The 20,461-nt window shown below is 36.9% G+C and overlaps 3 protein-coding genes across 3 annotated transcripts in view; 2 read left to right on the forward strand and 1 right to left on the reverse strand.

The window, feature by feature from the left end:
• Nucleotides 1-248: 248 nt before the first annotated feature.
• LOC107707687 (UMP-CMP kinase 2, mitochondrial-like) lies at nt 249-5,889 on the reverse strand. Its single transcript, XM_016511776.1, has 5 exons — nt 5,207-5,889; nt 4,254-4,368; nt 3,845-4,046; nt 1,742-1,975; nt 249-667 (listed from the first exon to the last, which is right to left on the reverse strand). Exons 1-5 carry the CDS (start codon nt 5,783-5,785, stop codon nt 502-504), a joined length of 1,296 nt encoding a protein of 431 aa, XP_016367262.1. The 5' UTR covers nt 5,786-5,889; the 3' UTR covers nt 249-501.
• A 1,160-nt stretch (nt 5,890-7,049) lies between these two features.
• On the forward strand, nt 7,050-10,902 carry LOC107707684 (radical S-adenosyl methionine domain-containing protein 2-like). Its single transcript, XM_016511773.1, has 6 exons — nt 7,050-7,392; nt 7,622-7,783; nt 8,861-9,090; nt 9,180-9,329; nt 9,631-9,663; nt 10,039-10,902. Exons 1-6 carry the CDS (start codon nt 7,056-7,058, stop codon nt 10,201-10,203), a joined length of 1,077 nt encoding a protein of 358 aa, XP_016367259.1. The 5' UTR covers nt 7,050-7,055; the 3' UTR covers nt 10,204-10,902.
• An 868-nt stretch (nt 10,903-11,770) lies between these two features.
• The window catches only part of LOC107707688 (probable E3 ubiquitin-protein ligase RNF144A-A), a 41,002-nt gene continuing 32,311 nt past the window's right edge, over nt 11,771-20,461 (forward strand). Inside the window, exon 1 of the mRNA XM_016511777.1 lies at nt 11,771-11,872. The gene's annotated coding sequence lies outside the window, so the exon portion shown is untranslated. The remainder of the gene's footprint in view (nt 11,873-20,461) is intronic.

Here is a 20,461-nt window from a genome sequence, read left to right on the forward strand (position 1 = left end):
AGGAAAGTGGATGCTGTGACCCTGTGTATGAGAGCTGACTTCCAGCCACAGCACCCGCAATAACTTTCCCTCTCATGTCATCACTAAAGCTCTGTGGGAAGGGGAATATGTTGTGACATGTCCAGATATGCTGGCAGTTAGCCACCAGCCTCCCTTTCAATCAACAGGCTCAGCTGACTGGGGCTCTTACAGTGGCTTTAGTTGAACGGGGGTGGAATCGTAACACTATACTACCATCTAGTCACTGGGAATAAGTCAGAGTGAGGAAAGTGGATGCTGTGACCCTGCGTATGAGAGCTGACTTCCAGCCACAGCACCCGCAATAACTTTCCCTCTCATGTCATCACTAAAGCTCTGTGGGAAGGGGAATATGTTGTGACATGTCCAGATATGCTGGCAGTTAGCCACCAGCCTCCCTTTCAATCACCAGGCTCAGCTGACTTGGGGCTCTTACATTGGCTTTAGTTGATTGGGGCTGGAATCGTGACACTACACTACCATCTAGTGGTGTGTGGAGGGATTGCATGGCTTCTTGTCTTGTCGCGTGACAAGTGACATTTTGTTCCTAATTAAATGCTGCACTTGTTGCAGCACTTCTTGTGGAGAGGGGCTTGCATCCACAATGATGCAGGCAGGATTCTGGATTCTCTTGTAAGCTTCCTCCACTCTGAAAACAAAGAGCAATTTGTCATAAATGCTCATTGTCTTTATGAATATACCTAATGGCGTTGAAACACAATAGAAAACTTGGCTACTACAGGGATCTTCCTCAGGAAATAGAGACATTTGTGTTTTATATGTGTTCTTGTAATGCAAAAGTAAAAATAAATCACTATTTTTTTACTTAATATTTAATATTTACAAATATAATTTGTTTTCATCTGACGAACAATCTTTCATTTTAATAGAGTACACACTACCTTTCAAATGTTTGGGGTTGGTAAGTTTTTTGTAAGTTTTTGAAAGAAGTCTCTTAAACTCATCACGGCTGCATTTATTTGGTCAAAAATACAGTAAAACTAGTAACATTATAAATATTAGGATATATATATATGTATATATATATATATATATATATATATATGATATTTATTTGAAATAGAAATGTGAAAGTCTTTAATGCATCCTTGCCGAATAAAAGTTTTTTTTTTTATCTTCCTGACTCCAAATTTTCAACGGTAGTGTATACAATTTTAAAAACAAATACTACCAAAATGTATTACTAATTTCAGCTATTACTGAAATTAAAATGCAAAATTTACCATTGTTCCTACACTTTCTGTTCAAACCTGTTACCCTACAAAATTATAATTATTTTATGAATCTGATATCATATTTGAAGGGGTGACACCATAAACTCTTTGACCATATGATAAAAAAGTCTTTATCCCCCTTTATATTCAACCCCAAAACATTGTGAATGGGGTTGGCACAAAATATGTTTCAAAGAGAAATTCCATTATTAATTATTAATAATGTTTCATATTAAGTTATTACTTTTTCCCCCTAGTAAAGTTTCATTTAAGACACACCACATTTTCTGTCACAAATGGCGTCATTACCTGAAAATCCCCTAGAAATAGCTATTGAAGTTTACTTTGGAGTATTTAGGCCAGCTGGTGCACAACCAGTCTAGAGATGTAAAACAACATCTGATAATATTATAGGGTTATTACATACAGTAAGCAGGTGTGTTGGGATGTTCCTTAAAAACACCCTCACATTTAACAAGTTGACCTACTTAAGTCGGAAGAGCTGATTGATCTCTAGTTCAGCCTCCTCAACAGTCTTGTCCTGTCCTCTGCCCCTGAGTCTTCTCAGTCTTTCTTCTGGACTGACAGTGAGGAGCAGCACCAGGTTTGGTTTGAGCAGGTCTTCTGGCCACTGGTAGAGCTCTGAGCCTGGCTTTGGGAGGTTTTCAACTCTTCCACCAACTGCTGTGGCAATGGCATACGCTGCTGTGCTGTGCCAGTACCTTACAGAGACAATAAATAAAGAAAACTTTTTAAGGGCTATCTATAATCGTGCTAACTAAATGTAGAAACCCTCCTACTAACTTTTTCTACTAACAGTAAAGTTTGTGCATTAAGAAATCTGATGTGAAACAATTCTAGTGAACCAGTTTGTTAAAGTTAAAGTGAAACACATCCCCCCCCCCAAAAAAAATCTCGCCACACTTCCCAGGTTTTACTATCTGGTAAAACTTTATTTTAAGGACCAATTCTCACTATTAACTAGTTTCTTATTAGCATGCATATTACTAGCATATTAGCTGTTTATTAGTACTTATAAAGCGCATATTATTGCCTTATTCTGCATTCTTACTAACTATTAATAAGCAGCAAATTGGGAGTTTATTGAGGGAAACTCTTATTTAATAGTGAATATGTGTTCCTTATTCTAAAGTGTTACCGACTTTCTTTCTTCAGATGAACACAATGAAAGGTTTTTAGAAAAATAATCCATCTGCGCAAGTCCATAAAGTGAACATGACCTAAAAATTTCAAAAACCACACAAAGCAAACCCGCCGGTAATCTATATGACTCTAGTGGATAAATCATTAGCTTCTGAAGTAAAAAGACATGTGTTTGCAAGAAAAATACTAATATTTTAACATTTTTTTTATTATAAACCATCGCTTCTGGCCAACTGTCACACATGTGTTCATGAGTTCCAAGAATCCATGAAATTGATTATTTTTCTAAAAAATCTTTATTTGTGATTCACAGAAGAAAGAAATTCATATACCTGTTCATCTGGGATGGCATGAGGGTGAGTAAATGATGAGAGAATTTTCTGGGTGGAGTATCCATTTAAGACGGTTAATTTAAATGATCAAAAAAATAATAGTAATAAAAATTATTCCACGACATTTCCCTGTACTGTGCATAAATGTTGCAACACTCTCAGAAAAAAATATATATACAAAACTGTCACTGGGGCAGTACTCTAAGGTACAAAAGCTAAAAAGTACATATTAGTAAAGCTACATACTACTACTTTAAAAGTACTGGTACCAGAAGTGTACATATTAGTACCTTAGCTTTAGCTTTTGTACCTTAGTTTAACTTTAGTTTGTACCTTTTTTCTGAGAGTGAAAGTATTTTACATTTTTATTTTGTTTATGCACCATATTTTAAACTTAGATATAGAAATGTGGTTCCATTTAAGTTTTACTCGTTTGCGTAAATTCATCTGTTTAATTTAATGCTGATTCCCTAATCAATATCCTCATTGTTTTTGTGCCATATAAATACTGCTCTGTTTACAAACATAATTGATATCTGATAATAGAAAATAGCTTTAAATAGCTAGATTGAAAATAGCCTCGAATAAACATTTATGTTTGACTGAGCCTCAATTTCCACAAATCCAGCTTTAAAACAGATATTTGCTACATTCCATACGTTCCACAGTGCTGCCCAAACAGCAGCTGAATCATGTGAGTATATTTGTGGCGCACACATCTCTACCTGTCCACTATGACAGGAGCCCTCAAGGACTCTTTCCCGATGTGGGCAGCAGTGATGTAGTTCCCCAGAGCGTAAAAGGCCCTACGGATGAGGGGTGGTTCTGAGTCAAAGCGCTGTCTTTAATGCTGATTCCCTAATCAATATCCTCATTGTTTTTGTGCCATATAAATACTGCTCTGTTTACAAACATAATTGATATCTGATAGTTTTAAATTAAAAATAGCCTCGAATAAACATTTATGTTTGACTGAGCCTCAATTTCCACAAATCCAGCTTTAAAACAGATATTTGCTACATTCCATACGTTCCACAGTGCTGCCCAAACAGCAGCTGAATCATGTGAGTATATTTGTGGCGCACACATCTCTACCTGTCCACTATGACAGGAGCCCTCAAGGACTCTTTCCCGATGTGGGCAGCAGTGATGTAGTTCCCCAGAGCGTAAAAGGCCCTACGGATGAGGGGTGGTTCTGAGTCAAAGCGCTGTCTGAAAGGAGCCAGGCACTGGGGAGGAGATTTCAGCAGAGTAGCATTCAGAGACTCCCGCAAGGCCTCTGTGAGAGTAGTTTTACCTGGGTACATGGAGAAATCAGGGGAACACATGGAGAGAAGTCAACAGAATTTTATAGTGCTAACTATTTGTTTGTGCATGGTTTTTATCATATTGCCAGCTATGAATTTGCATGTGACATTACTTTCTGCTTGGTGAAAAATATTGTGTTTGACTGCATACTTATTAATTAGCTGAACAAAGTATTTGTCAAAGGCTCAGTGTTAACCTGTGGCATCCAGTCCCTCGATCACAATGACAGGAAATCCATCACCCCTGCTTGTCTCCAACTGCTCGTCTACAAGCTTCAGCACTTCCTTTGACTCAGGGATAATATCAGTGCACTGGAATGGGCAGAAAGATGTATTGATTTTTTTTATGATAAAATGTTGTATTGTTGTCATATTCAGAAGTGATATGCATGGTTGTTGTCCACAAAATAACTACTGTAGCCAAAGCACAATAAAGGTCCATAGGCCCACATTAAAATCGATCAGCTGTTCCTGACGTGTACCAATCCAGTTTCGCCACTTCTCACAATGGTCTACAGCTTGTCTGCACACCACTTCTCTCTCCTCCATCTCCAACTCCTCCTAGCTGGGATCTATATTATAATCTGATATCCATTTGAGGTTGTTTTAGTTTAAAGTACATGGTAATCATCCTTCATGTATCTGGCCTGTTACAACAAACCCATGGTAAAAAATTGTGAATTGTAGTATGCATGATTACTGGATCTGTACAATACTACTTTTATTTAGTACTGACCAAGCGGCAACCTTCCGGTCTCACTCGTGAAACCAACAAGGAAGTGACTAAAACTGCAATTCATCGACTGACCGCTAGAGGGTGGCTTCAAAATGCCCAACTTTACAGCAGAAAAAAATATGTTTACAGCCTGGTACAAAAAGTGGTTTTGGTCTATATAACAAATTTTGCCCTTCATGACAACTGTGAGGGGGGTGAATTTTTTTATAACTCATCTGTTTAAATTATAATAAGCCTTAAAGTTCTGCATAATTAAGGGCGTGGCCACTTGAGTGTCAGGTGGATTGCCGCTTGTTGTCACCACCGTCGAGCTAGGTGGGCGTGGTTTCAGCACCCTGATCTTCAAATTCTAAAAGTTTTGTAAACTGTATATGAAAATAAAAAGTAATATAATGCTTTAAAATCCTAATGTACCTCCTGAAGAACCTCATAGGCTTCCTTCATGCAGTAGAAGACATCAGAGTTCCTGATGTTCAGTGTGGATGGGTGATGCTCTGCTGCTGCTGCAGGTGTGATGTATTGCCTCACTGACTCCTCCACTTGATTGACAGGTGACCACAGCTCCTGCCAGCAGTACTGACCCTCGCGCTTGTATGAAAACACACACACTGATTTACTCTGCTGCAACGTCTTTAGCATGTCCTCTGAAAGGGTTGTAGTGGATTTGTCTCTTATAAAAAATCCCTTAACGACGCTATTTTTGACGTCCGGTATGAAAGAAGACGCTTCAAAAACATCGCAATCGCGCGACAGAGTGACGGACAGCTTGTGTTTTATTTCGGCGTGCGTTCGCGCTTTCTCAGTTCTGTTGTCACAGTGGACATGTAGCGAGAAGAGTTTCCCTTCATCTCCAAAAAGCTGCTGATGAGCATGATGAAGCACTTGTGGGTTTGAGCTCAGCGTGAAATAAAGAGGTTCAGTGCGTAAGTCAAACTCCACCGCGAACACACGCGAACACAGCTGTCCCCCGCGAAACATTGCTGTCTTTAGCATTATGAACCGTGTTTGATATTACCGCAGCATATACAGAGAAATATCATTCTTGCTGATCTGGAGGACAGCGCTTACAGAGAAACGAAACTAGACCCGAAAACGAAAGTAGGCAACTGCTTACGTAATGCCCAGCTGAGTCTGTCAAGCAAGATAACAACAGTGCACGGTGAAATAAATTGCGTGTTAATAATTAAATTAGGATACACTTTATTGCAGTTTCTTTTCAACAATCAAATTACATAAGCAAATAATAATAGGCTATAAATGAACAGTATGTGTTCAGTGTAAATTGCAACTTCCTGTATATGCTTGCTGGAACCAGACCAGCAAGATTGGTTGGTTTCAAGCAGGTTTTTCCAAACTCATTCATATTTGCTTATTAATGCTCATTAAAATGAATAACTGTGCGTTGAGGACATTGTTGTCATATTCGGTAGCCATAGTACCCGTTGCGACAGGAGCAGAATTTGAATTCTTCTTAGGTTTCGTTTCGTTAGTTATTGTTCTTAAAGGTCCCAGTTTAGCAATCATTTCACCAAAATAGATAAATAAAATAAACGCTTAATGAATATACCTATTAGGCTATTAGTGCAGTAGCCTAGTATAGTCTGTTGTTTTTTGTTAACAATTAATGTTGAAATGTTAGGACAAGATCTAAATATCAATTATTAATAGGAGAATGACGATCAGATGAAATTAGGATACACTTTATTGCAGTTTCTTTTCAACAATCAAATTACATAAGCAAACTAGATAAAAAAGTTCGTCAAGACAAACTTTAAGTTGGCTTGAGAAAAGCCGGACAAGAAATATGCTATGCAGTTGCTAGGGTACCCGGGTTGGTTGCTAAGGTGTTGCTATGCGGTTGCTAGGGTACCCGGGGTGGTTGCTAAGGTGTTGCTATGCGGTTGCTAAGGTACTCATTAGGCTATTAGTGCAGTAGCCTAGTATAGTCTGTTGTTTTTTGTTAACAATTAATGTTGAAATGTTAGGACAAGATCTAAATATCAATTATTAATAGGAGAATGACGATAAGTTGAAATCTGAATTGCCCTGTTTTCTAAAGAGAAAAACAGAACGATCCAGTTACAGTTCATCTTAATGACTGACACCACGCCTAGCCTATGTTCGTCTCAGCTGGCAGTGTTTATCTTTCGTTTTCCAGTCTCCCAAGCAAGAAAAGAAACTGATCAGAAAAGCAACTTGAGACTGCCCTATATATAAAGGGAGGTATGAGCTCTCTGGGCGTCAGTTTCTACACACCGTCACCATGTTGACATCAAACCAAGTTGGTTTTGCAGCAATGTTAATGCAATTTTGTTTCAAGAACGTCCACAGCTTCTTAGCAGCCCTGTTGGGATGGATTTTGCGGGACTCTGGCACGCAAGTGCAACAAACACTTGTCGGAAGGATCAGTCGACCGAAGACTCGCCCCAAAGAGCAGAAAGAGGGATCCAGCACTCAGCTGACTACTCCAAGCAGCGTAAACTACCACTTTACCCGGCAGTGCAATTACAAATGCGGATTTTGCTTCCACACTGCGAAGACCTCGTTCGTCCTGCCTATTGAAGAGGCAAAGCGAGGCTTACGACTTCTGAAAGAAGCAGGTATCTACATTTAACTGACAAAAGTGTACGATAGGTACAATAGATTTGTTTATTTATTTATTCGGTTTATTTATTTATTTATTTTAATAGGCTACTTAATTTCTAATAATAAGGATGCATAAAATTGATACAAAATACGATTACATTACAAAAGGTAACATTTTTGTCTTAAAGCTGACTGTCATTTTTATTCTCAAACTTTGTCAATATTATCGATTGTATGTTTTAGGAATGGAAAAAGTCAACTTTTCGGGTGGAGAGCCCTTCATTCACGAGAGAGGTAATTTTCTGGGAGAGTTGGTGCGATACTGCAAACAGGAGCTGCAGCTGCCAAGCGTCAGTATCGTTAGCAATGGAAGTCTGATCACAGAAACCTGGTTCCAGAAATACGGTGAGAATCATTCATGACCAGCAGAGGGCAGCGAAGATTGCTTTTAAACACTTTGGCTTTAGCGTTACACATTCTGTATGTACAAGAAAAACCTATATCAACGTTTATACAGCTCCACGAAAGGCCTACGTATATTAAGCCCCACTTAGTATCTGAATATTAAGAAGGTTCAGTTTTGCTAATGTGAAATGAGATAATATTGCACTGTCAAATGCTTATTAGTGTGAGCTTTTTTGTTTTCCAAAACACTAGCAGGAATCCACCACTGCACTTTCATGAATGCCTTTTTGTCACTATGCACTACATTTTTTGTTTCAGGTCATTGCATGCAGTGACATACAGTAATATCGAATTTGAAGTGATTTGATCTAACTATTAATAATTATTTTAATTGCTGCACATGAGAATCACCAAACCTGTCACATATAGTATGACAAAAAAAAGCTGATGTAACTAACAGAGTGTACGATAAGTAACATAGTTGTGAAGTATGGCCTACCTAAAAATTAAATGAAATTAAAATGTGCACTGTTCTACACTACCGTTCAAAAGTTTGGGGTCTGTAAGATTTTTAAAAATGAAATGAATACTTAATTTCTAACAGTAAGGATCCTTCAATTGATCAAACGTGAAATTAAAAGACATTTATAATGTTACAAAAAAACACCTATCAACTATTTTCAACATTAATAATAAGAAATGTTTCTTGAGCACCAATTCAGCATATTACATATCACATATCATGTGACACTGAAGACTGGATTAATGACAGCTGAAAATTCAGCTTTGTCATCACAGGTAATAACATTTTAAAATATATTAAAATAGAAAACAGTTATTTTAAATTGAAATAATATATATATATATTTTTTTTGATCATATAAATAATTGCAGTCTTGGTGAGTATACGAGATTTCTTTCAGAAAAAAATCTCACAGACCACAAATTTTAAACTGTATATTAACTAAACAGAATATATAAACTGTTTAATACATTACAGAAAAATACATTGTTATATCAAATATATTTGCATATGGACAAAAATGCTCAATTTTTATTTGTATCTGTACTTTATAGGTGACTACTTGGACATCCTGGCAGTATCTTGTGACAGTTTTAACGAGGACACCAATAAAGTCATAGGTCGAGGTCAGGGCAAGAAGAGTCACCTGGACAAACTACATAAAGTTCAGAACTGGTGCCGGGAGTATAAGGTGGCTTTCAAAATCAACTCAGTTATCAATACCTACAATGTGGATGAAGATATGACCGAGCAGATCAATGCTCTGAGCCCAGTGCGCTGGAAGGTATACAGTTACTTCCTTTACCACAGACTCTATCATTTTAACCAGGCTGCTGACCATGTGTTTAAGGCTGTATTGCAATGTACACACAGGTCTTCCAGTGTCTGCTAATTGAAGGTGAAAACGCAGGGGAGAACAGCCTCCGCGAGGCAGAGAAATTCATCATTAGCGATCAGCAATTCCAAGACTTCCTGGACCGCCACCAGAGCGTTAAGTGTCTGGTTCCGGAGTCTAATCAAAAGGTAATTTTGAGGCACAGAGCGCATACTTTCGCTCAATTCAGATCAGAGTTTCAAAGTAGCTTACAATTTGGAAGATAAAGGGGCTTCAATTTATGAGTAATACAGCAATAAACTTTTAGTTTCAATTCATTACCAAAGCTTTTACGACTTATAAGTGTCAAAGTCCCTTTCTATAGTCTTTGTAAGTGTGCACTACGAGATTTGAATTTAAATAAAAATAGCTCTATTAGATGGATGCCTGGGACTTGAATATACTGTTAACTTGATATGAATTGTTTACTTGTTTATTTTTCTTTTACAGATGAGAGACTCTTACCTGATTCTTGATGAATATGTAAGTGGTTTCATATTTTCTTCTCAGCATCCATTAAGTTTTCTTCTCATGAAGGATTTTTTTTTTATATTCGTTTATGTTGTCATTAGAGTCTAAAGGATTTTTTATTTTTTTGGGGGTGTATTAGATTACACTATTATTACAGTGTAAATTATTCTTTTAAATTACATTATGCCATCATATCAGTAGCTTGGGGGATTATGGATAGGAATGTAATAAGGCCTGCAGTAATTTGCCTCATTCCAGACTTCAAATTACTTTTCCCTCCCTTGATAATCTCTGATCTCTATTAATAATCATGCTGTCTACGCTACATCATCAGAAAGAGCAATCATCATAAATAGATTTTTTAATCCTCCATATCTGATGCCGCAGATGCGCTTCTTGGACTGCCGAGAGGGGAGGAAAGATCCGTCAAAGTCTATTCTGGATATTGGTGTGGAAGAGGCCATCATGTTTAGTGGTTTTGATGAGAAGATGTTCCTCGTAAGAGGGGGGAAATATGTGTGGAGCAAAGCTGATATGAAACTGGACTGGTGAACTGTCTCAGTGTTGCTGTTTTTACTCTGTGTTTACATTGAGACCTGATTTAATTTATAAGTGTTAAATATATGGTAATAAACAATTGTACAGTGTAGTTACAGAAGTTACAACACAGCTCCAAAAGCTGGTTGGATACATTGGAGTGTAAATGTCTGTGTTTTCACTATTTTTAAGAGATTCTACTGCACTGAAATACTTGCATATATAGATTATTATGTAGATATGATTTTGTATATATGATTTGTATAAGATTTGTATTATGGCATGCTTGCTTTTCATCTGGAATATTTGCATAACCTGAAATATGTTTTTAAATTTGACTGTGCTATGGTTGTCTTTGTCTTGACATTCTTAGCAGAAGTAATTGATTTAATATAATCTTGGAAGAAAATTATTGATAGATTACACAGTTTGATTAACTGCACTTTGAAAGCACTTTGAATTAGAATTAAGATTTAAGCACACCTTTGATGCTTTAATTGCCATAGTGTAGAATTGACATTTGAGTTTGTAGCTCCTCAGATCGCAACTTTGGAAAACTTACAAAAGAACTCTAAAGACTTTCTCCTGTAACCAAATTATTAAATAAAAAGCTTTGAGGCACTTGTAATATGTAGTGAAGATCATGAGGCACCCTGAAAAAGGAATCTATAGAAAATGAAATGATTCCTCAAGTATGTTTTCATTTTTTTTAAAAGCGATGTTGTAACGTCATATTATATTTTATTGAAAATAAATATTTTTGACACAATCTTGTTACATCTGATCTCATAATTGTTCAAACTGCTCAAAGTGTCAAATTTTAAAATGAAATAGGCATACGCAACGCTACGTTTACCTTACCTTTAATTTCTTTAAAGTCTTTAAGCTTTCATTGCTCAGTAATATTTAGGTAATCCCTGGTATGGAGTACATTTTTATGTCCCCATCATATAGGCTACATCCTAGTATACATAAATACATTTAAAAATCTTTTAAATTACTGGAAAAAAAACACTAATAATTAAAATGATTTTTTAAAGATGGAAATCGTAATAGTACGATTTATTTTATCACAAAGTCAAAATAGTGGTGATTTTAAAATAATGCCAAAACTGGCAATTTATGATGAAATATTTTAAAATATGTTTTCTTGAAAAAAAATGTTTTTTTGTTGTTGTTAAGAAATATATTTTCACATTTCATTCTGCTGGTCTTTTGTAATATCCAACTAACAAAATGTAACTAGCAACAAACATGTCCTTGATGAATGCAATGGATCTGATACATTTTATGTTATACTTTAAAATATTCCATCCTTTCAAATAAAGCAACATCGATGTAAAATTATCAATGTTTTAAACGATGGTTAAAAAAAAACTGAATTAACTTTAGGTTGACACCCTCACGTAAGGTAATGTTACCCCAAGAGCTCCCAGAAACATATCATTTGGAGCTGTCCCAGACCCAAAGTCTGATTTCAAGAGCACTATTATAATATATGTGTTGTGCCCAACAGAGGGCGCTAGAGCTGCGCCTTCGCTTCAGAGACGCATATATATACAGACATACAGACCCGCTGTACAACACAGCACTAGGAAATACTCAGACTAATGGCGTCTTCACAAGGCGTCCGACGGACCAGCTGATTCTTATATCTGCCTGCAAAACTACATGAAGACATAAGGTAAAACGCTCGTGCAATTACAGATGGCTGTGATGAATGTATCGGTCTTAAACGAAAATGTTTTCTTATCCACAGTAACCGCTGTATACGACACTATATTGACTTTCTGAAATGCAGTAGGATTTGTGCAGCGTTCATCGTTTTAAAGCCGAACGTCTATGTCAGCAGGTCAATATATCATAAAAATCTCGGTTTTATTTTATTTGGCAATGCTTTATGATCTTCATTAAGCTTTAACTACGAAACTCACTTTCTTCCTGGATGTGCAGCTCCAGTATAGATTTGTTTACCCGATTGATGTCTAAGATGGCTGTTTACTATTAGAATATGACCATAGGTTACTATCACGTTCACATGGGCTGGCTCTCAAAACCTAGTGTGCTGCCTACCTAGACAGCGTTTTTGGGCATTATAATGTCTAATAAGGTTTCACGAGTCTGTAATGCTCAAAAAAGCTGCCTAGGTAGGCAACACACTCTGTTTTGGGATCTTGGGACCATGGGACCCTTGGCCCGTCCAGTCAGACGATGCAAATATTATATGAAATTACCCATTCTGGTGTTTGATGAGTGGATGTGCTCCAGTTCAGGAGCTGGTGCTGTGTAGTGGTCTAGAAGATCGGGATTGGGTTGCATAGTTCGACAGTAGCTTAAGTTTTGACATGAACCCTGGATGAACATTCCATGGAAAGACTGTAAGTAGCTCTGAGTTATAGGGACTTTCCATGCTTTTTTGGGATTGTGTAGAATTTGCTAACCCTTAAAGGGATAGTTCACCCAAAAATGAAAATTTGATGTTTATCTGCTTACCCCCAGGGCGTCCAAGATGTAGGTGACTTTGTTTCTTCAGTAGAACACATATGATGATTTTTAACTCCAACCATTGCAGTCTATCAGTCGTATAATGCATGGCAATGGTAACAAAATCTATGAGAGTAAAAAAAAACATGCACAGACAAATCCAAATTAAACCCTGAAGCTTGTGACGACACATTGATGTCCTAAGACACGAAACGATCGGGTTGTGCCAGAAACCGAACAGTATTTATATAATTTTTTACCTCTAATATACCACTATGTCCAACTGTCTTTGGGCGCGCGCACGGCATCCGGTGCGTGAGGTGTGTACCTTTATATCCCCTTTTTATAGCAGCTCACAGATGCTTCAGTTCAGCCAAAGGTTGTGATGACCCAGCAGCAAGTACAACAGTTATCTCAAGAATATGATAATGAACATGCAAACTTACTGTTTTGCTCATGAAATATTAGCTTAAATGTGTCAGGCTAGTGAAAAGCCAGTTTGACGTTTGATTCTGGACTATTAATCCTATTCAAGACAAAAGGAGACAAATTGTGTGCATGGTGTTAAAAAGCAGTAATCAGAGGCTTACTCCAGGGCTAGACTAATGGTTAAAATGATAATTTACATAATCATCATAACTAATAATCACGAATGTTCACATTTGAGAAATTTCTGTTTCCATTTCATCAGAATTTTTGACTTTCTCACAATCAAAAATCCAGAAAATAGCAACTTATAAGAAGAGTTTATTTACCTCATGTAGTTTCCTAAATGTAGGCCTATTATATTTATCATACACATTAACACACTCTCTACATTGTAGAAGCTTTAACGAGCTTTTCTCAAAATCTAAAACCATAAAATTCCTAATATTAATTTCAATAATTCCAAATTATATAGCATTTTTCTAATAGAACAACAAAAAGGTCTGTTTTCTCAGATTATCGACTCTTGATTAAGTGCAGAGAGAACACATGTGCAGGGTTGCCAGGTTGATAAAATTAAGTAAAGCACTAGTCAGAAATTGAGAAGAAAAGCTCTAACTCTTAACATCTGGGAACACCAAGCATGAAAGCTCATGGAGGCTTGTTACCAGTGCTTAACACAAACATCATATGAGCCTCCATGAGCTTTCATGCTTGGTGTTCCCAGATGTTAAGAGTTAGAGCTTTTCTTCTCCTGAAACTTTATGGGAAATCCGTGAAGACATTTACTAGCTTTGCTAATGTATTCTAACCTATAGGTGAGCTTCACAGTCAAGCATACTATATTTTTAACCATAATATGGCCTTGTTTGACCTTCTCAGCCCCCACACACATACATCAATGCACTAAATGCATTACAGAGCACTTAAAGCTGTTAAGTTATGGCAAGCATTTGGAAGTAGGTAAGTTTGAGATACAAGGACCATTTTGCAATTTAATTACGAGAGGCAGTATGACAACAGACAGTTTAACTCAGAATTTTGTTATTGCCATACCAACTGATAATGAATGACAATCAGCTTTTCCAATCATATATTAATTACTTAAAGATTCCATATCAGTTTCACTGAATACCTCCAGATTCCAATCTGTGTTGCCATTATCTCAAGATGGTAAGGATTTTTTATGAAATTGAGTATTTCCTAAATGCAGTCTCTTAATTACATACCATGCTTTCTCTATTAGTCAGTCGTCATTCCCATCAGTGATATCAAAAGCTGCATTGTTGCTGCCCACCAGCTGTGGATGAGAAACGCAAAGCTCTGTAATGCAGGCAGGAGACTGGCTGGCTCATGGCAGAAGGTGACCTCAGCTGGCTAGGTTCACATCTGATTGAGTCAGATATTTTGCAGGATAAGTCCCAGTAGCCTCGTGTATAAAAGTTGCTTATGCACAAAGGGAGTTTCCAAAGAGAGCGTGCCAAGAACACATTGGGATTCATGAAATATAAATAAACGAGTCACACCAAAAGACTCATACAAGTCAAGTTGTCAGTTTGGATCAGTCACTGTTATCAAGGTGAATTTGCCACTGAATGAACTCACTGAATCTGTCAGTGGTTAGTTACTGAATTTGAATCAACATCCGCAGTTTTTACTTTCAGTAGTGTGCGACAACTAGGCTATAGTTCAAGAAGACACATTTGCAAAATGTCTAAATGTCTAAAATATCTAAAAGTAATATTGGTAACTGACTAGTACCATTAAATTTTTTGTATGATGGCTGGCCTTTTGGTGAACAAGCTTGCCTGATGTGATTTTTAACTGCAGTACCTGAGTGACGGGTATAATTTTTTATTAATTCATTTCTCATACACGGTACCAACTCAAAACCTGGAGTCTCACCCTGTCCTGCAGCATCAAGCATTGCCACATGTGGCTGGTTATAAAATGAGGCATTTGCATGTTAGTAGCTTGATGGCAATGTGTGAAAACCTTGCAGAGCTTTGCCACATTGTAGCACTGCACAACATCGTCTAAATTTCGATACCACAATGATGGTAGATGCAACAATAATTCAGCAAGAAAATGGTATGTTCATACATGATGCAGTGTTTTTGAACCACCAAATTCCACCAGTCATTACTATTTTTTTAATCTCACAACTGCAACTTAATATCTCTCATTTAAACTTTATTTCTCAGAATTGCAACATTGTAGCTTACAATTGCGACTTTATGAAGTATCTTAAAATTGTGTCTTTATTTATCTCACAGTTGCTACTTTATATATAATTAGGACTATATTTCACAGTTGCAACATCCATATTCCATAATTGAATTCAAAAATTGCAATTATTTCTCAGTTTCTAATAACTAAATATTATATTACATTGCAAGTGTTTCTCATAATTGCAACTTTTTTGCCACTTCAAATCTCACATTTGTGACTTCATGTCTCATAATGGTGACTTTTTATCTAATAATGTAACAACTTATCTGAATTGCAATTTTATATCTCACAATTGCTACTTTATATCTTATAATTCAGACTATCTCACAGTTATGACTTTTATCTTACAGTGTGACTGTACTTCCTATAATAAACTTCACCTGACAGTTACCTTTCTCAGCAACTTTAAAACAGGAAGAATTTCTCACCGTTTTTTAACTGCTTGGTAGCTGCCGTGGCTTGTTCAAGTAGAACTTTGATTGCCTTGGCAAACTAGTGAAGCCTGACTTATCCATTGAGCTGCAAAAGAAAAATACGTTTTTAAACACAGTAGTTCATTTTGTAAGTTTTGTTTTTATGGCACAGAACATTTTGTGCCTGCTTATCGTTTTGTACAATAATGTTACAATTATTTTATTTTCAGATACTCGTTTCTGTTTCAGCAAAACTATGAGATAGAAGTGTGTGTCTGGAGTGTCAAGCCAAGACAATGCAGTATTTGCTTATGGAGTGTTTTCCAGTAAGGGTGTGTTTGCTGAAGAAGAGAAGTTTGGGCACGTCCTCCTGACCTCAGCATCTGTGATTCAGAGCTTATTCACAACTATTGTCTATAGACGACACTTCATAACTGTGTTTTCCAACTAATGATGGAGAAAAGAAGCATCTGAATGTTGAAAAGCAAACATATTATGTTTTTTTGTGTTATTTTTCTTTGTATTAAATTTAATGGTTTTAAACTTTGATTTATTTTCTTCTTTTAATTAGCATGTTTTTTTTTTTTTTTTTGAGGAGCAGAACCTTGAGTGACAGATGGAATTCATAGATAACCTCAGGCTCTCAGTCTCTGATCGTGTCAATAGAAATAAGTACTCTTAAATAAGCATGCTTGTCATATCCTCTTATTTTTTCAGGCACAAATGGTGCGCCACAAGGCTTCTGAGAAGAAAGATGTCTCTTCATATTTTGATTTAGTTTTATTCTGACATAGCTGATGTCTTTTTTTTTCATTCAAATCCTTGTTTTCACACTACAGAGAGGCTAAATTTCTCACTGTTTTAATTCTGCTTTAACAATTCTGCCATATTCATCCTTGGGAGATAATGGTATGCTTTAGTCACACTGGAAAATGTTTTCCACCATCTGGAAACGTTAGGCAGAGTGACCTCAGATCTTTAGAGAAATCCTCTCCTTATTTTGGAGGATTGACCTTTACAGTACATACTCCTGTAACTTTGATCAGATTGTCGTTGCTTTCCAAGATATTCTTCCTTCAGGCTGTCTGAGAACACTTCCTCATTATTCAGCTGTTTTCCTACCAAGTCAGTACTTGTCTGAAATTTTGAAACTGCATTTCTGTGATCTACACATCTTGATTCTCCATCTTACACCACTAGAGAAACCAGGTCATACCAGGTTAAGTTGGTGTAGCTGGTCAATCAGTTTTGAAACCAATTTTGGAGCCAAGGTCTACCATCTCTGACCAGGTCAACCAAGATTGTCTACCAAAGGGGTGTCTAAACCTGCTCCTGGAGGGCCACTGTCCTGCAGAGTTTAGCTCCAACCCCAATCAAACACACCTGAACCAGCTAATCAAGGTCTTCAGATTAATTAGAAACTTCCAGGCGGTAGTGTTGGAGCTCATTGGAGCTACACTCAGCAGGATGTTGGCGCTCCAGGAGCAGGATTGGACACCCCTTGTCTAGCAGGTAGGGATGCACAAAAGTGCATAGTTTTGAAATCGATTAGTCGGTGGGTTGTCTAAACGAATAATCTGTCTTTGGGAAGCTTGTATAAGCTTGTATAAACTGGTTTTGGGTTCACATGACCTTGATCTGATGTATTTGCTATGGGTTGTTTAGATAAGATGCTTTCTTGGGGTTTGTGGTTGGACAAAAAACAGCACAAGATGCAGAGTAATGGCCCAAGATACCCATTTCAATGTGTATGGATATGGATTTCTCTAAATGAATAGACAGTCGTTGCATGACTAATTGACCATCTTGATTCATTCCAATTGCTAGGTCAATATCAGCCTCATTGAGTGGTAACCCAGTTGATCAAACACCTGAACCATCTTGGGCAAGCTAATGACCAGCTTCAACCAGCTACCTGGTTTTAGCTGGATTTGGGCAAAGCAAGTTATGCTTTTTTTCCCAAATAGGATACCATCTTTGCAAATGTAGATGGAAATGAACTGATTTAGTCAAAATGCTTTGATAATCTAGAGTGCTCAAAAACACAACTTTCTTATTCAGACTAATTTTTTGGAAGTGCTGACTATTAATCTAGCCCATGACGTTCAAGGAAACGTCTTTGGAGAGAAGACTGTTGGTGTCGTAAATGACACATGCCAGGGTTGACGGCTGGCATTGGCCCATGTTTTCATGCAAGATTGTTATTGTAGCCTTGTCTGAGTCACTGAACTACAAAACAACCCTCGATGAATGAAGTGGAGGATGATCGCTTGATGTATCATCTCCGTAAAGCAGCCTGTTGTAGATTTCAGTTTTGATCTCACTGCTGGGAGCTGAAGATAATAGTCTCGGTGTGCTCACTGGGAATGCTTCACCTCTGGGATCCCAAAGTTTATAAACACAGAGCCAAAAATAAAAGAGCACTCAATCGCTTTGGGTGATAAATGTGGGTCATTTGGCAAGGGCAAACAACAGTGAGGTAACAGACGTGTGTGTGCTTTTGTCTTTGAACTTAAAGCAGTTTTTGTCCGCACAGGGTCACGGCCACTTGAAATTTTTAGCTTTATGCACTAGTTTCTTGTCTTCCGTGTAAATCCTGACTGTCTGTTTTACTTATACTAGTGTTGGTCATAAATATCTTTTATGTGAATTTGCAAAAATGGCTGCAAGATGGCCACCAAGTGAACTGATTTGCCTTAAAGCGGTCATGACATCACAAATCAAAATTTTCTTGATCTTTTGACATATAAGAGGTCTTTGGACCATTAAAATGTCCTACTTAGTACAAAATTAGTATTTATTTAACCAAGCTCCAAAAATGACTTGTTTGGATGTTGTGGGATTTGTGACATCACAGTCAAATACATTTGAATATGGCTGCCTCTAGTCATCGACAAATACTTTTATCATATTTTTCTTATTCATCGCACCAGTTGCATAAAGAGTATTGCATCAAAAATAAACAAACAAACAAAACAATAAATAGTGCCGTCTACACTTGATTCAGTATACAGATGCTCAACAAATTTCTGATGAACTTCCTGTGCTTGAGCTACTCCTGACAATACCACAAACGGAAGAGCAAAATAATGTTTGCATTGCAGTAACAACCTGTTTGCATCTGTACTACGGTATTCGGTAATGCAATATATTACGGTAATGAATATGCACGATATTGTTATCGTGGGCACTTCTAAATACCGTGAATAATTATATATTACAAATTATTTAGAATTTTGAATGCATTTTAAGAATACTTTTCCCATCAACTGGTCAAAATGCACAACACCGCTGTATGCTGCGTGAAAGACGCGTGCGCACTCTGATGTAAACAAGCGCGGACGAGAAGCACATGGCGGAACACGTGAGAGACGCTCTGGATGACTTTTTTTTTTAAAACTAAATTTCAATATCGTGATTATACCGTGATAAAAGCATTAGCAATTAATCGCAACATGAGAATTTGATACCGGCATATCCCTAGTACTAGGGGTGTGAATCTTCACTGGTTTCATGATTCGATTCGATTCGATTACGATTATCATGTCAACGATTCGATTCAATTCAATACCATGATGCATCATGATGCATCACAATGTGTCACATCCTCAATTTTAAATATACGATTATCATGTCAACGATTCAATTCAATACCATGATGCATCATGATGCATCACAATGTGTCACATCCTCAATTTTAAATATTACTGCACATGGCTATATTTTCATATAAATTTTATATCAAGTTTATTTTGTGCTTTTTTTAAAATTAAATTATATAAGCGGGCTACTTTTTAAAATAATTACAAATTAATAATAAATTAAAACAATTGTTTAGAATTTAACCAACTAAATATAGCTTCAAAACACACAAGCAAATAGTAATAAAGGGGGGAAAAGACAATTACAAGTGATAAACAAAAAGTACTTTCAGAATCTGAGAGTGCTTTTAAGTATCCGAAAGTTTACAGACAATCATAGTTATGGGTTTTTCTTTTTTCCTCAGCATTATTGTGGTTTAATTTTTACTGATGACATCATAGACAGTGGCAGCTTTAATATGCTGCATTCACACGAATGTTTCGACATCAGATGTTTGCCTTGTTCTGAAAACATAACTGACTGTGTTTACATCAGTTTCGTATCATAAAAGTATTCAGAGATGCAAGTGCATTTAACCGCAGCCACAAGCTTCAGGACATCAAACACAAAGCACGCATGAAAGTCTGTCAGTACGTGAGTTTCGTGCATCTAATACATACTGCATACCAAACGGCATAAATGAAAGCATCTAAAGTAAAACACTGAAATAATGGCGGGTGGATGCACACACTGTCAAGCAATGTGCACGTGTCTCACAGCACACATCCTGTGCAATGAAGCCTTCCACGATTGTCTCTAGTCTAGCACACACGCGTGCCAGATGCAGGAAAAAAAAAACATCTGAAATGTTCAGAATCAAAACACCTAAGTTGTTTATTGTATGATGCCCAGTTTTTCCTCTGTAACTATTTACAGAGTCGCCTAGTGTATGATGCCTAGTGTTTTAAAAGCTGTTCAGATTTTAAAAGTCGTGTAGCTTATTCCAGTCTTTAGCCAATCGCAAGCCTTAAGTGACAAGGCAAAATTGATACTTTTTGAGTGTCAGAATGAGGGTTGGAAAAAAATGTGTGCAATTTTTGCCCCCTCTTTTTTTTTTTTTTGTGTCAATTCTCTCA

This window comes from Sinocyclocheilus rhinocerous, unplaced genomic scaffold (genome assembly GCF_001515625.1).
Source record: "Sinocyclocheilus rhinocerous isolate Xijiao unplaced genomic scaffold, SAMN03320098_v1.1 scaffold415, whole genome shotgun sequence".
Lineage (NCBI taxonomy): Eukaryota > Metazoa > Chordata > Actinopteri > Cypriniformes > Cyprinidae > Sinocyclocheilus > Sinocyclocheilus rhinocerous.

What these genes read in the sequence shown, in the direction of transcription:
- LOC107707684 (XM_016511773.1), top strand. Translation starts at nt 7,056, where the DNA reads ATGTTGACATCAAACCAAGTTGGTTTTGCAGCAATGTTAATGCAATTT. An exon ending in TTCCGGAGTCTAATCAAAAG is followed by an intron (nt 9,330 to 9,630) that starts GTAATTTTGAGG and finishes TTTCTTTTACAG; the next exon opens with ATGAGAGACTCTTACCTGAT. An exon ending in ACCTGATTCTTGATGAATAT is followed by an intron (nt 9,664 to 10,038) that starts GTAAGTGGTTTC and finishes CTGATGCCGCAG; the next exon opens with ATGCGCTTCTTGGACTGCCG.
- LOC107707687 (XM_016511776.1), bottom strand. Translation starts at nt 5,785, where the DNA reads ATGCTAAAGACAGCAATGTTTCGCGGGGGACAGCTGTGTTCGCGTGTG. An exon ending in CGAGGGACTGGATGCCACAG is followed by an intron (nt 4,047 to 4,253) that starts GTTAACACTGAG and finishes CCATGTACCCAG; the next exon opens with GTAAAACTACTCTCACAGAG. An exon ending in GCTCCTGTCATAGTGGACAG is followed by an intron (nt 1,976 to 3,844) that starts GTAGAGATGTGT and finishes TGTCTCTGTAAG; the next exon opens with GTACTGGCACAGCACAGCAG.